This window comes from Triturus cristatus, chromosome 10 (assembly GCF_964204655.1).
Source record: "Triturus cristatus chromosome 10, aTriCri1.1, whole genome shotgun sequence".
NCBI classification, from domain to species: Eukaryota; Metazoa; Chordata; class Amphibia; order Caudata; family Salamandridae; genus Triturus; species Triturus cristatus.
This window is the reverse complement of record NC_140593.1, coordinates 808606909-808621553: the sequence shown is the minus strand read 5'-3', so window position 1 is coordinate 808621553 and position 14645 is coordinate 808606909. Positions and strand designations below refer to the sequence as shown.

The following is a 14645-nucleotide window of genomic DNA, read 5'->3' as shown; positions in this document are numbered from 1 at the left end:
AAAAACAAGTATATGTTTATATAAAAAAGATATACGAGAAGACCACACCATAAGAATCCAACATATGCATATTTGTAATATTTCACCTTGCCCGTTATTAGGCCAGCAAGCACTGGTAGGTTCTTGCAGTATTAATGAGCAATTCACGATGCTCTAATGCGGTCCTAATGCAATGCCATGCAGTTCGTAATGCAAGAATCAGGCAGTTTGTAATGCAAAAATAATGCAATTCGTAATGCAACAATCAGGCAGTTCATAATGCAAAAATAATGCAATTCGTAATTCAACAATGAGGCAGTTCGTAATGAGAAAATAATGCACTTCGTAATGCAACAATCAGGCAGTTCGTAATGCAAAAATAAGGTACTTGGCACCGCTCAATGTGCTCTGGACGGTCTCTATGCCACTCTTACTGACCTGTGGTCAGCTACTGCCAAATATGCCCCAGAAACTGTTATGACGGAAAAAGTGCCGCTCCACACTTCGGCCCCGGTACTGCCACTCCTCAGCAAGTACGGGCCGCGATACGGATTTAAGCAGAGGCTCGCGCTGCAAAGATGGGAAAGGCCGAGAGCATTTCTCTCGTAGCCCGCACCCCGCCCCAGGCGGCAACGCATGCTCGCTGAGCGTTACCTGGGGGTGCGATCTCACTCTCCTCTCCTCGCAGCATGGGCCTCTGGTGCGACTTCGTTGATCTTGGGCAGTTGAACTCGGACCCCCGGCGGTGATGGTTCGAGGTCTCTCCTTGGCAAAGGCAGGCTCGGGCCGGCGGTGGTGAATTCCCACAGCTCCTCTGGGGATGCCGGTCCGGGCCGATGGCAATGACGATCGCAGCACTTCTTGTTACGCTGCCGATCGACGCAGAGAACAAGACTGCTCCGGGACACAGTCACGGGGCAAATTCTCACGAAGGTCTCAGGCTGCAACAGGTCACACACGCACACAGTGTCGCCGAGACTCACTTGAGCTCCGGGTGTGCACGATCACAGGGCAATCCTCACGAAGGTCTCAGGCTGCACGAAGCACACAGCGTCGCAGAGACTCCCTTGGACTCCGGGTGCACACGATCACAGGGCAGTTCTTACGACGGTCTCAGGCTGCACGAAGCACATGCACACAGCGCCGCTGAGACACACTTGGAAACTTTTATGTTCCTGAGTTTCTACAACAAGGAGCCAGCTCTCCTCGGGCCCTTGGGGACAAAGTTACTTCAGGACACAGCACACAGCGAGGTGATTTCAAGCAGGGAGACACAGCACACAGCAAAGTCCCTTAGCCTCTCCTTAGTTAAAGCAGCAAGCTGCAGGCCAGCCCCAGAACACACAGCAAGGGTCAGTCCTTCTCTTCAGTCTCTTCAGCTTTTCTTCCTTGGCAGAGATTCCTCTTGACCGCAAAGTAGTTTCAATCCTTTTCAGTCTTGATGAGTCCAAAGTCCAGTGGTTTCAGCTCTCATAGTTACCCCCCTAAATGTCTTTGAAGTCTTTGTGTTCAGGGGGCACTGACCCCTGGCCAAACCAGTTCTGGGTGTCTCCCTGCCAGTGACACCTCATTCCTTGGATAGTGGGGGCTGGATCCTCAATCACTCAGCAGGAGATGGTGCCATTGTTTTATGGCAGCAGCCCAGGCCTCTTCACCTCCAGGGGCTACTCCTCCCCCCCTACACTCCAGATGCAGGTCAGCCAGGGCTGTCTCACCTACTCCTCCCCTGGGTCAAGACATTCCCTAGATCCTGTCACATTCAAATCCAGACAGTCAATCCACAAACAGGCAGAGACACACAGAAATGTTAAAACAAAAAAAACAGCCACTTCAAAAAGCGTGGTTTCTAAACACACAACTCAAAAACCACCTCCACAAAAAGATGTGTTGTTAAATTGTGAGTTCAGGCACACTAAACTTCACCTCCCCATTTTAAACATATGGGACGATAGGCTAGAAACATATTACACAACTTCCCCCATTCTTTCCTATGGGCAAAATGGCCTTGCAACAGTGAAAAATGAAATGGAGAGTATTTCACTGTAAGGACATGGTACACACCTTAGTACATGTCCTACCTTTCACATACACTGCACCCTGCCCAGGGGGGTACCTTGGGCCTACCATAGGGGTGTCTGATGTGCATAAAAAGGGAAGGTAAGGCCTGGCAAGTGGGTGCACTTGTCAGGACAACAGGGCAGTTTAACAAACTGCACGCAGGCACTGCAGTGGCAGGCCTGAGATCTATTCTCAGAGATAGTTATGTGGGTGGCACAATTAGTGCTGCAGGCCCACTAGTAGCATTTGCATTACCAGCCCAGGCACACATAGTGCACTTTACTAGTAAGACAAACATGCCAATTATGGACAACCAATTACCATTACACTTTACACAGGGAGTGCTTGCACTTTGACACTGATCAGCAGTGGCAAAGTGCCCAAAGCATCTAAGTTGGCAACTCCATGTCAGGAAAAAAGGTCGGGGGGGGGGTGGGGGGGGGGGGAGAGGCAAAACGTTTAGGGAACTTTAGCCAAATAGGGCCAAGTCCAACTCTCACGGTTTAAAAACCTTAACTTAAAACTTTCAATGGGACTTTGTTTATTTACTGGTGTTTGGATTTAAAAAAATATAACTATCGGAACTTCCATGTCATAGCTATGTGTTAACATACAAACAGTAACTTTTTTTGTTTATTCCTAACATTTGAGGAAATTTAATAACACATTTGTAAGTATTCACTATAAAAATTAACATGCTGCTTCTTAAACATGGTGGCCATATGATTGCAATAAAAAAAAAAAAGAAAAGAACCCTATAATTTTAATAGAACATTAAGCGCTTCCTAGCAGACACTCATGCTTAGAAAAAGTACAGAGAAGTCTTTTTAGTTTTAACATGCATAAGAGGAAAATTTGGTTCTTATTGGTGCAAACAAAAAGGTCCTATTGACGATTTGAAGGTATAGATTAACCAAACAAGGAGGACAACAAAATTGTAAAAAAAAGAAAAGAAAAGATGACAGAATGTAAAGAGAAAAGCATTGGCAAAATACAGGAGTGGCTGGCAAGCTGTGGCTCAGCACAAGAGATCCAAATGCAAGTGGGCTATACATACCCCCATGCTGTACGCTGTGGTGGGTGAAAACTAAATGAATAAAATCAGTAATGGGAAAAACACATGAGAATCCCGTATAGATTGCAATATTGGAATTGTTGCTGTCCAAAAGGTGTATACAAAAAAGTGATGGATGAAATGCTTGAGCTAATCTTAGTGACAGGTAAATCACTCGATGCTGCATCCCTGTCCATCGTTATTTTGCACACCATGCCACATCAGTCTTCACCCTGTTCCAATAGAGGAATGTTCCTTTCTCTAGCCTACAAGTTTCAATCAGGTTGAACACAAAAGAACAAGAAAAATGTAAATATGTGAGAAAAAGAGAAGATGCGAAGAAACTGAAATGGCTAACTCAGTAGCATCTACATTATATGAAAGGCTAGGAGTATCATAGTGACGATCCAATTCAACACCTTTCGAGAACGTGGAAAAATGTAAAATATTAGATTTTAACATAAATATGGATAAATGATCCCAGGGTGGATGACAAAAGGTTGGGTACTCTGTGATGAACCAGAGTCGATTTAGAAAGATTCACACAAAAAAGGATACAGAATGGAAAGATGAAAGCATTGGCAAATTAAAGTAGTGGCTGGCAAGCTCAGCACAAGAGAACCAAATGCTGGAGTGGCCTTATCGATTGTTCCATGCTGTGCTGGGTGGAAACTAAATGTGAATGGCAATTAACCAGACAAATGGAGGAATAGGACCCAAAGACTATTGGGGGGGGGGGGGGGGGTTACGAGTGAGTGTGTGTATATACTTACATACGATTGTTTATATGTCTATAGATCTATTTATCTCATATTAAAAACACTTTCTATTATATTTTTTTCTTGTGAAATGACTAGACTTACAATTTTGAGTGAGTCTGTTGCGCTCATATTTCTTTAGCTGCCTCAGTAGGGTTGGTGTCTTCAGCTCAATCTTTGTGCAAGAGGCCTCTCGGATGGGTGTACATGCAAGGCAGGCAGTGCGGCAACAGCCTTAAGAAGGCATTATTGATTTTCATGCAAGTGCAGAGATTAGGGAGAGTGCTAGGACATGGCTATCGACACATAAAAACAATGGATTTGCAGGAAAAAGCTGTACCTCTGGCGGGAGTCCACCTTCATACGCTGGCCAGCTGCATGAGTACAAAATGGGTCTCCCAGTAGCATTCAAAGCACTACTCATCTTTGGATACCCTAAGCAAAAGGAGAAAGTGTAAAAACAATGTCAACATAATGATGTATAACGAGCAGCTGGTACCTAGGTATGCAAATCACACATTCCACTGTCAGGCAATGTGAATATACTAAGAGGAGGATGATGCAGGGCATAAAGAGTCATGTAATTCTGAAACACTTCCCCCAGTCTATAGTGGATAGGACTGCGATGGCTAAAATGGTGCTTTTGCCTCGATGCCTGTATGTGCATCAAAACACGTTATGCCCAAACACGTTACGCCCAAATCCACGATCTATGCTGAAAGAGCTGGAGAGATGATTAGTGTGGTCAATGAAGAGAAGCGAGGTGGGTGTGAATGTGTTGAAAATAGACAAAGAGGTCGAATGAGCCTACCTGATCTTGAATTATGCTACTGCGGCGCAGCTGCAGCGTGTTACATGGTGCGAAGACATAGATAATTGGAAAATAGGATGCTCAGCAGGTGTGGAATAGCTGCAGGTACTGTTCATGAGGGATGTAAATGTGACCTACAGCTATATAGTATGGCCGACAAAATCACTATGGGAGGCAGAGGACAACAGAGTGCTAGGACACCCTTCTTTCTCAAATAAACAGAAAATTTGGTGGCTACAGCTGCGGGGAAAAAAATGAGCAAGGCCATTTTAATAGCATAATGTATTGGAACGGGTATATCGTACCCTGGAGGCCTTGTACCCGCAATATTCATCTCTTATGGGGAGGCACAAGAGGCACTTGCAGTGTGCCCCATACAGCTACTTCTAGATGTGAGGCTGGCCTGGCAACCAGAAAAATCTGGACTGGCTTCCCCAGCACCCAGGACTGGTTTCCCCAGTACCAATGCTACATCAGAAATCCTGGAGGCATTGCTGATAATTGGAGTTGGGAGCTGGCATAACCTCTCTAGAAGGCCCTGAAAAAAGATAGCAAGAAGATCCTGAGAAAGTATGCAGCAATTATGGGAGGGTGATTTACAGAGATTTTGGATAGAATATGTGCCTCAGTGAAAAACATTTTTGGCAATGCTATATTTAAAATTATGAATTGAATCTTTTTACACCTAACCTACATGGACCCCAAGTAAGCATATTGAATTTATCCGGATATGCGTACATATAAGGCACTAGAAGTCACATTTATCCATATGAGTGGGCATGTGAAACTGACGAACTGCTGGAGGCAAACTACAATGAAAATAATTTGCAAAGATGTTGGCGAGCAGAATCGCCGACCCCTCACATATCTGGGGGACTTAGACCAGTGCGGCTTTATGCAAGAGCACTTGCCATTGCATTCGAAGGGTGCACCAAGCCCTCTCTAGAGCCCCTCACTTGGGAGGAGAGCTCGCTCAGCTCCTGACTGATTTTCAAAAGGACTTTGATATGGTCTCCTGTTCCTTTCTCGAGGCAGTGCTTCAGCATGCGGGGTTCGGCTCAGTCTTTGAAATTGGTGTATACTGCCCCTTCTGCATAGGTCCGAGTCAACCGGATCCTCTACTGCTGGTGTTCCTTGGAGTGTGCCGACTGACTGCAGGTGATTCGCATGAATTCAAAGCACAGGCTAAGTGCTGGCGTCGATTCCCTATTCCCCTGAATTACCTCCGGACATGCGGAGAGCACTCCCCCCATGGAGATAGCTGGCGGGATCTGGGTTGAGGCTGGGGCGACGAAGATGGGAGATCTTCATAAGGACGCAAAGTTGCTCCCCTTTGAGGAATTCCGCAGGGAGTTTGACCTACCTCGCGGACATTTCTTGCTGCACAGACCACTCACGGCAGCTATTGGTGTACGGTAAATACTGAACGCCCGTCGCAGCAGAGCTGCTATTATATGGCTCGGTCACTGCAGGCACCGTAAGGGCAGTGTCCTGCCTGTACAGAGCACTACATGCAGAACAGCAGCGCCCACTGGAGAAATTACAGTCTCAGTGGGAAGCGGATTTTGACACCCCGATTATGGCAAAGGACTGGGACAACACATTAGCCAAGGTGCCCATGGTTTCCAGAAATACGCGCTTCAAGCGCATTAATTATTATGTCCTACATAGATCCTACGTAACGTGGGGAAAAGAGGGAACACATACTCCATATGTTTTGGCCTGCCCGAGATTGCATGAGTTTTAGGAAGGAGCCTTATATGCGGTAGAGGACGCCATTGAGAGGACCCACATACCCTGGCCCACTGCTTATTAGGATGGTTCCCCCACACAGCTAAGCCCCAAGTCACAAGCAAACTCAAGACCTAGCGTTTGTCCTTGCTACTCGCGAGATAGCGAGGAGCTGGAATAAACCCGGGGGGGGGGGGGGGGGGGGGTCCCAGATTACATATATGGAGGAGGGAACTGCTAAAGTGGGCAGGATGCGATGGGCTACTATTGCTGAGAGAAGCTAGGAGGGCGATGGGGAACATAGAGGTGGCCCAAGCCTGAGAGGCCCTGGTGGAAGACTTGTCCAATCCTGATCCGAACACGCCTGAGAGTGCACTCCCTTACTCACTAGGCCTGTCATGTAGACCTTTAAAAGACCAACGTGACAATAGATTTGTATATGACTGCCCCAACCCTACCTGGGTATAATGGAGGAACTCTGCTTACACCACAAATTAAGCCTGCACATGCTATACAGTACTGACTCAGAGGGAGGCAGTTTCTAGAATTATGTTAAGATTGTATCATTGCAATGCCTTGATTCTATACATTTGCAGTAAAACAACTATAGGGCCGACCTGGCTAGGATAATTGTAATGATGCAATGCAGGATGTATAAAACCAATAAAATCCGTTTACTGATAAAAATGGATCCTCTCTTTACCAACCCCAATTTGTAGGGGCATGCGTCACGGCTGACCCTTGTACCAGCTGCTCTTCGCTCTTGCCATAGATCCATTGGCCTGCCAGATACGATGCACTGGTCCTGTGCTGGCACTGGAGAGTGGGGGCAGAGAGGGGGGGTATAGAAGACTGCATTGACTTATTCGCTGATGATATTCTGCTTTTCCTCAGCAACCCTCAGACAACAGGGTCTCAGTGTCTCAAGATCCTTCGAGTATATGCGGAGGCGTTGGGCCTTTGGGTGAATGCTAGAAAGTCTGTTCTGGTGTCGGTTATTGGTGATGGAATGGGACGGACCAGGTGCCCCGATATTCCTACTAGACAAAATTATGTTATGTACCTTTGTATCCACATTTCCTTCCTTCTGGACCTGGACTGGTTTTCCGCTTCAATTGACACTGGACCGAGATTTATGCAAGTGGAGCCATCTCCCATTTTACCCTATGGGACGTATTTCTTATTTAAAATGATGTGCTTGTCCTGATACCTCTATGCCCTGGCGATCTATCCCTACCCAATTCCCCGTGCATGGTTCCACTACCTCACTTCAAAATTGACCTCTTTCTTTGGGCGGGTGGGCGCCATCGCATGGCCTTTACAGCGGCTTCGAAATTGCCATTTGATAGAGGCCTTGTTGCCTTAGACTTCTTTGCCTATTTCACTGCCCATCTGGTCCCAGTGAATGAGAAGTTCAGTGGGGGATGGGATGACCCTGCCTTTCCGGCTTGAACTACATCTTATGGGTTTTGACGGTCTATTGGATCTCCAATTTTGGCACCCCGTTGTCCACCGTGGTTCCGTCTTCCACTCGGGTGATGGTGCTCTGCTGGAGGGCGGCCTAGTGACTCACCCGCTGGATGCGTCGCCTCACGGATATGACACCTCTGTGGCGGGGCACCTGGTTACACCAGGTTGCCGACCTTGTTGGGTTCTCTCAATGGGACCGCATTGGCATTACCTACTTGGGTGACATCCGTAAGGTTGGCAGCTCCTGAGGTCCATTCAATAACTACAAGAACAATATAGCTTATTATGTGTGAAGTTTTTCCGTTTCTTACACGTGTGTCATTCCCTTTTCACTCATATCCCAGCAGACATCTAGATCCCTGAATACAGCCCTCTTGAAGCAAAGCTTCTGACAGGCCTCCTGGGTAGGGGAGCGATCTCTACGATTTATCAGCACCTGATAATCAATGCCCCAGATCTCTTCCCGCATCTCTGCCGTAAATGGGAGGGCTGAGTGGAAGTACTGAAGGACGAGGACTGGAGAGATGCTTGTTTTGCCCCACAGAAATTAGCTATTACTTCTAGATTACGGACGATCCAAGTCAACAACCTTCATGCTACCTACTTGATCTGAGACGATTGCAGCGGATGGGCAGAAAGGATTAAATTGGTTGTACACGTTGCCAAGCCCCATGTGGCAATTTTTTTTCTCCATATGGCATGGTCCTGTCCGCGCCCGATGCCTTTCTGGAAAGGAGTGGCATGAGAGATCTCCAAGTGCCAGCGTTACAATATTGAGTTGGGGCCCCGGGGAACGTTGTTAAAGTGACTGGTGAATACCGTGCTGAGAGGATATTTATTGGGCTGGTGTCCCAGGTAGCCAAGAGGGACATTGCTCGCTACTGGAGGAGCAGGGTGGCCCCCTCTCCGCGGAGTTGTGCTGAAGGGTGTAGATAGGTGCGCGTGCCAAGAACGACCCATCTATGAGGCCCGTGGTTGCCCTCGAAAACACGAGAAGATATGGGCAGGGTGGTGTACCCACTATAGACTGCCTCTGTAAAGATATAGTTTGGTTGGGTGACCGCTGATGCTCAACGATTACATACAGTGGAGTGATATATTTTTTTATTGTACTTATTTGTAGATGAAGCTGTGTATTACTAAATTCAATAACCTCTGGTTATTAGAAGAAAAAAACTACAATGAAAATAAAAATTGGTAACTCCATTAAAATTGATGTGTGTATAGAGCTCCGATTATTAAATATAATATGCCCAGACCCAAACATGAGAATCCAGTATTAATTTGTACTACTGGCGTTGTTGCTGGCCAAAAAGTGTATAGTGATGGGTGGAATGCTTGAGTCAATCTCAGCCACTGTTAATTACTCGGCCCGCATCCCGGTCAATCTTTGTTTTTCACAACATCCCACCTCAATTTGGAAATAGCCATATGCAAATCAGTCTTGACCCTTCTACAACAGTGAAGTTTCTTTTTCCAGCCTAATAATTTCGAATCAGGTTGATCACAAAAGAAACAAAGAGTAAATGTATGAGAAAGAGAGAGGATGAATAGAATCTAAAACAATGTAAAAAGCTAGGAGTATCAGAGTGACGATCCAAGTAAACACATTCTGAGAACGTGGGAAAATGTAAAGTAGAAGACTTCAACATTAACGAGTGCAAATGAGTACAGAGTGGATGCCAAAAAGTTGTGTTTCACGCCACTGAACCAGAGTCGATTTGAAAATATTAACTAAAACAGGGGTACAGAATTGTAAGTAAAGAGAACAAAATAAGTCAGTAAATAGAAATAGGATGGTGGTGGACCAATTTACATTAGCTTATGGGTTGTATTCTAACTAATAACACCAGCAGCCATCATTGGTGAATTTACTACTACTTAGAGATTTAAATATCAAATCCAGAAAGTGGATTACCACGATATGGTGAAGGTAGCATATAGAGAGCTGTATAGATTTACTGGTCGGAACATTGCATCTACATACTGTGACAGTATGTGCATCCTCAAGGAATGCAGGAAGGGGTTAATATTAGCTAATCTATATATCTACCTTCACACTACTGTGGAGATCAATATTCTCAATACAATATTATTGCAGGATGATATTTTGAAACTCAATATGGTGACATACATCTTGTCACAGATAACGAATATGGTATCCTATGACCAGCAATAAGTACACATAAGGGATTGAACCTAGATAAAGACCTATATCTTACTGATGACTAGGGGAGGGAGCTAGGGCACAGATGAAAAGCTCTGGTTGGGTTACTTACTTCTACTGATAGGAGCAGACTCAGGGCGCTAATTGTGAGAAGGTGGGTTGGTATATGTTGTCCACTAATTAAAGTGGGCACCTTGTACCAGGCCACACAACCCTTATGATGTCTGAGGTTAAAGATAACCTTATTGAAAGCTATCCTAGAGGTAGCTATGGAGAGCAGCCTTCAGGCTTAATCTTGAAGGAATGTAAAGCAGCTTGTTTTTACCAGACTATCACCTCCTAAATGATTAAATGAAAGGAGAACCCCACAGTTTGATATAAAAAATATGTATTTATTAATATAACACTCTCTACTATTCTCTACACGAGACTAGGGCACAAAGCACACAATACTTAATCAACAGAACATTTGTAAATAGCGAAATGCACAGCGGGCTCCAGGGGGAGACCGAACCAAATACTAAAAAAATGGTGTAACAACAACGACTCTAATAGACACAGGGCCTAGAGTACGTAGAATCACTGGGACCCCAAGGAACCACCCAGAGGAGGGACACAGGGAGCCCATGGAGGACGGGTGCAGTGAGAAGAAACAGACGCGTGCTCCGTACAATTCTATGGGAAAGTCACAGTTGAAAATTACAAGTTAAGGACACTTCTAAGAGGACTTCGAGCAAACCCCTTGGAACTTAGGAGGGTCTAAGGCCAACCCACCTGTGAGTACTGAAGTACCCTTGTTACCTATCCCAGAGGAGCCGGGTGCATAGGGGTCAAGTGGTGTCAGAAACCTTCGTCGTTTTCAATGGAGAGCTGCAAAGAGGTCCTGCTGCCAGGAGGGTGAAGAATGTCCAGTGGAATCCAAGCCTGGATTAGAGGTGAGAAGAACCTGAAAGCAGAGGGGACAGAGTCTGGGTCACTTCAGGTGACCAGAGGCTCGGTAGTCGAATGCCCAGAGATGTCGAGTGCTTCAGGGGTGAAGACAAGTTGCTTGATTCTGCAGCCACGGGGACCAGGAGACGTCGAGGATGACCAAAGTCCAGAGGTGAGCTGTCCCACGAAGGATGTCGAGAGCTGAGGGATCGATGTCCGGCTTGAGCAACATGCCTTGGCAACTGCAACCCACGTGGCCAGAGGAAACAGGTTACAGTGTGGACCAGCAAGATCCACGGTACTCTCCAAGCAATGGAGAGTCAGGGCATGTCTGGAGCAACCAGGTAAGCCCAAGAATTAACAAGGTGACCCTCGCCAGGACCCACAGGCCAACGGACCAGGGATCGCGAGGAGACCTCAAGCAAGTCTGCAAAGCACCAGCCCACAGGACACCTCATGGAGTGGAGGCCGGAAATCTTCGGTGCAAATACTGCTCGGGGTCAGGACTACATGGAGTACAAAGCACAGGCTCAGGAATCGTCACTAAGCATATGCAACTGCAAATAGTACACAGGAGTTCGGGTTGCACAGTCCCCACGAGGGATACTGGTCTCCGAATCGCTGAAACAGCAGATCGAGCTCGAGGACCTTCAGGAACCCACCTCCTGTGTTGCTGAAATCTTCAGAGTCCTCGGGAGAAGCAAACCGGTCAGGTGTGTTTAGGTGACTGCTTTTGCAGGGGAGTAACTTCTTTATTCCAAGGGAGTTTCACAAGTCGTCCAGCGTTGTGCAGGCAGTCAAAGTACTTGGTTTCTTATTGGCAGAATCTTGTCCAGGTAAAATCTGAAGTCCTGTAGCCACGTTACCCACTTTATACCCATGGGAAGGGGTTGGAAAGATTCTGTGGACCCTTCTAGGGGAGGGGCAGGACAGAGGGATGGCTACACCCTTGTCCTTTGTCCAGTTTCACGCCAGAGCAGGAGCAAATGGCTCCTGGAACTGATTTGAGCTGGACTATGCACAGGGACACAAAATGTGCCCCCAGTGCAGACTTTCTGGCAGTCTAAGAGTGCACCCATCCAGTCCCAATACACCAAATCCTGTCTGACGGGATACCTATTGTCATGCCTTGCTCTGCGCGAGCTTGGCTCAGCAGCAGGAGAGCAGAATTGTGTCTGTGGCTGGCAGCATCCATTTTGTATTGCCAAGGTCGAGAAAGCTGGTACCGGGTATACCGGTGACCCACATATGTCCCTTTAGAAGGGTGGAATCATACCTCTCCCGCAAGTTACTGGCGGGGAGGTATGATTCCAAGATGTTTGACACCAAAACACGACATGTTTCTAACTAGCCGTTTTAAAGTTAGCATTTACCGCGAAGTTATAATGCACTTAAACATATATGTCTGGCTGCATCACAGACAACCCCGGAGAATTGCCTCCGAAGGCTGCAGAGGGGCTCTGCTCATGTAGGGGCATCTTTTCACGTAAAACCCAGCACCCTGCCTTTAGGAGTGTCAAGGCCTGCAATAGGGGTGACTGATAGGTATTTAAGTGTAGTGATTTAGACAGATATAGTGAACCTATATCTTAAGTAAGTGGTGCAAGCACCAGCTTACACAGTCTGCTGTAGCAGGCTTGTCATGTCAATATGGATGGCCTCTTAAGGGTGGCACAATACATGCATCAGCCCATGGGAGGCCTCTGCCCTGGGCACATGGTGTACCATATACTAGGGACTGATAAGGGTACCCCAGAATTCAATCTGGAGTGCACCTAAAGTACATGCATAACAATTTACAGGAGAAAGCGGATAGACTGGGGTCCTGTATAGCAGGATCCCAGTCAGACTAGGCCAAAAACAGTGTGACATCAGCAAACAGTGGAGGTAACCATAAGAAGCAGATACTACTTTCCTCCACTAATCACATTTCAGATAAATTGTAATTGTATTTATATAGCGCATACTTCCCCTAAGGAAGGGCTTTTCGCCAAGCAGCAAACTACTTTGGAACCCAAAAAGGTTTAGTGGTGCCTTAGTATAGGGAAATATGTGCTAATTTGAGCAGTTGACTTGTGAGTCTGTCAGTTAGATTGAATAGGATAATGGAGGGCATAGAAGAGCAAAGAGTCTAGAAAGTGTTATATGATAGATCATAATAGTAAGATGAAACTTTGGAGTAGTAAAATTAGAGATGGAGGAAGGAAGAGTCTCTAGAAAGGGATTAGGGAAATCATAGTAGTAAAAAGAGGTTTGAGATGAGGCAAAGGAGGGATACATGAGGAAAGAATTTAGAAAGGGTTGTTTGGGAGATCATAGTAGTAAAATGAGGTTTTGGGGGAGCCAGGAGGGGTAGAGGAGGGAAGAGTCTAGAAAGGGTTATTGTAAGAGCTAAGTAGTATAATGAGGTTTGTGATAAATAAATGCCCCAAACCACGGATAATCTGCCATTAAACTTTTCCAGAGAAATGACATTGTTTGTGAGGACAGGTCAATTGTGGGTGCGTAGCATTCTGCCTGTTTTATGAACTGGCTGTAACATTCTTCTCTTTTCAACGCACATGTGATTCCCAGTAGAGTACAGAATCAAAGGCTGCCAATAAATGTTATCTGTTTAATCTGGGAAGCGATGCTTCTGTCGAGGGTAGAGAACAAAGAGGTCCTACTGGGAACAGATAAACCTAGGACCACAGATGTATTTTATAAGTTCAGTAAATGGCTAATGTGGTGTAGGAAAGAGGAAAAGGGGCAAATAACACCTTTTTTTTTTTATTTGGCATTGAGTCCACTGACGGTACCCCTCAAAGACTGAACCTACTTAATTCCCACAAGGAGCATAAAACAAGTGCATGATTCCTATGCACATCAAGAGAGACCTGGTATATAATATTCAAATTTCAATTCATACATAAGGACGCTTACTTAAAGACTATGACGATTATAACTGCCCAATTACTTACTGGTAATATTCACTACTCAGAGTCCACATTTCTTTGGTACAGTCATTGAACTGTGTGGCCTTAGCCAAGAGAAACCAGTTTTGGTAATATATATAGAAAGTCATGCAAATCCGAGAGGTCCTTCTAGCAACTGGAACAGGAGGAATTCATTTGAAGATTGGCACTATTTTCTTTTAAAAGGGAAAGTGAGTTTCAGGTCCTAGGTTGAGGACTCACTTTATGAAGAAAGGACGACTGATGAGGAAACTTTGGACTTGTAATAATGAACATGATAGGCAATTAACTAGTCCACCACAGGGACACTGATAGAAGCCCATATAGCTGCAGCCCATGGTATGATGCAGAATAAAAGGCGACTTCAAGATATGCTCTGCATGGATAGGAAATCTTGCCTGGCTTTGCTTTCATGGTCCACTTGAAGATTTGTTTCATGTAAACAATCGTCATATATAGGAGGACTCCAGATCCCTTTTACTCGAAATCTAGAGATGTGCACATACACAGATCTTGTGCTTACGTAAAATGTAGCATCAAGATACCTCTGCCCTAGACTGGGTGAGCAACTAATTCTGATACGTGGCCTGTTGAGGAAACATATCTTTGAACTTCAATAAAAAGAAATGTAAAGAAAGTTTTGGATACCATCAAAGTTATCTAAACACTTGTGTACCGGGGCACTGCATTCTCTTAATTAATCACAGATGGTTGTTTCCTCATCTTGCTGTAT

At 45.7% G+C, this 14645-nt stretch overlaps 1 protein-coding gene across 3 annotated transcripts in view; it reads right to left on the bottom strand.

Annotated features, from left to right (window-relative positions):
• LOC146790039 (alpha-N-acetylgalactosaminidase-like) overlaps positions 1-14645 on the bottom strand; it is a 154287-nt gene that overhangs the window by 33151 nt on the left and 106491 nt on the right. For all 3 annotated transcript variants that reach the window (XM_085628371.1, XM_085628370.1, XM_085628369.1), the window contains one exon: positions 4190-4284. In XM_085628371.1, the coding sequence (XP_085484497.1) occupies positions 4190-4284 (95 nt within the window). The remainder of the gene's footprint in view (positions 1-4189; positions 4285-14645) is intronic.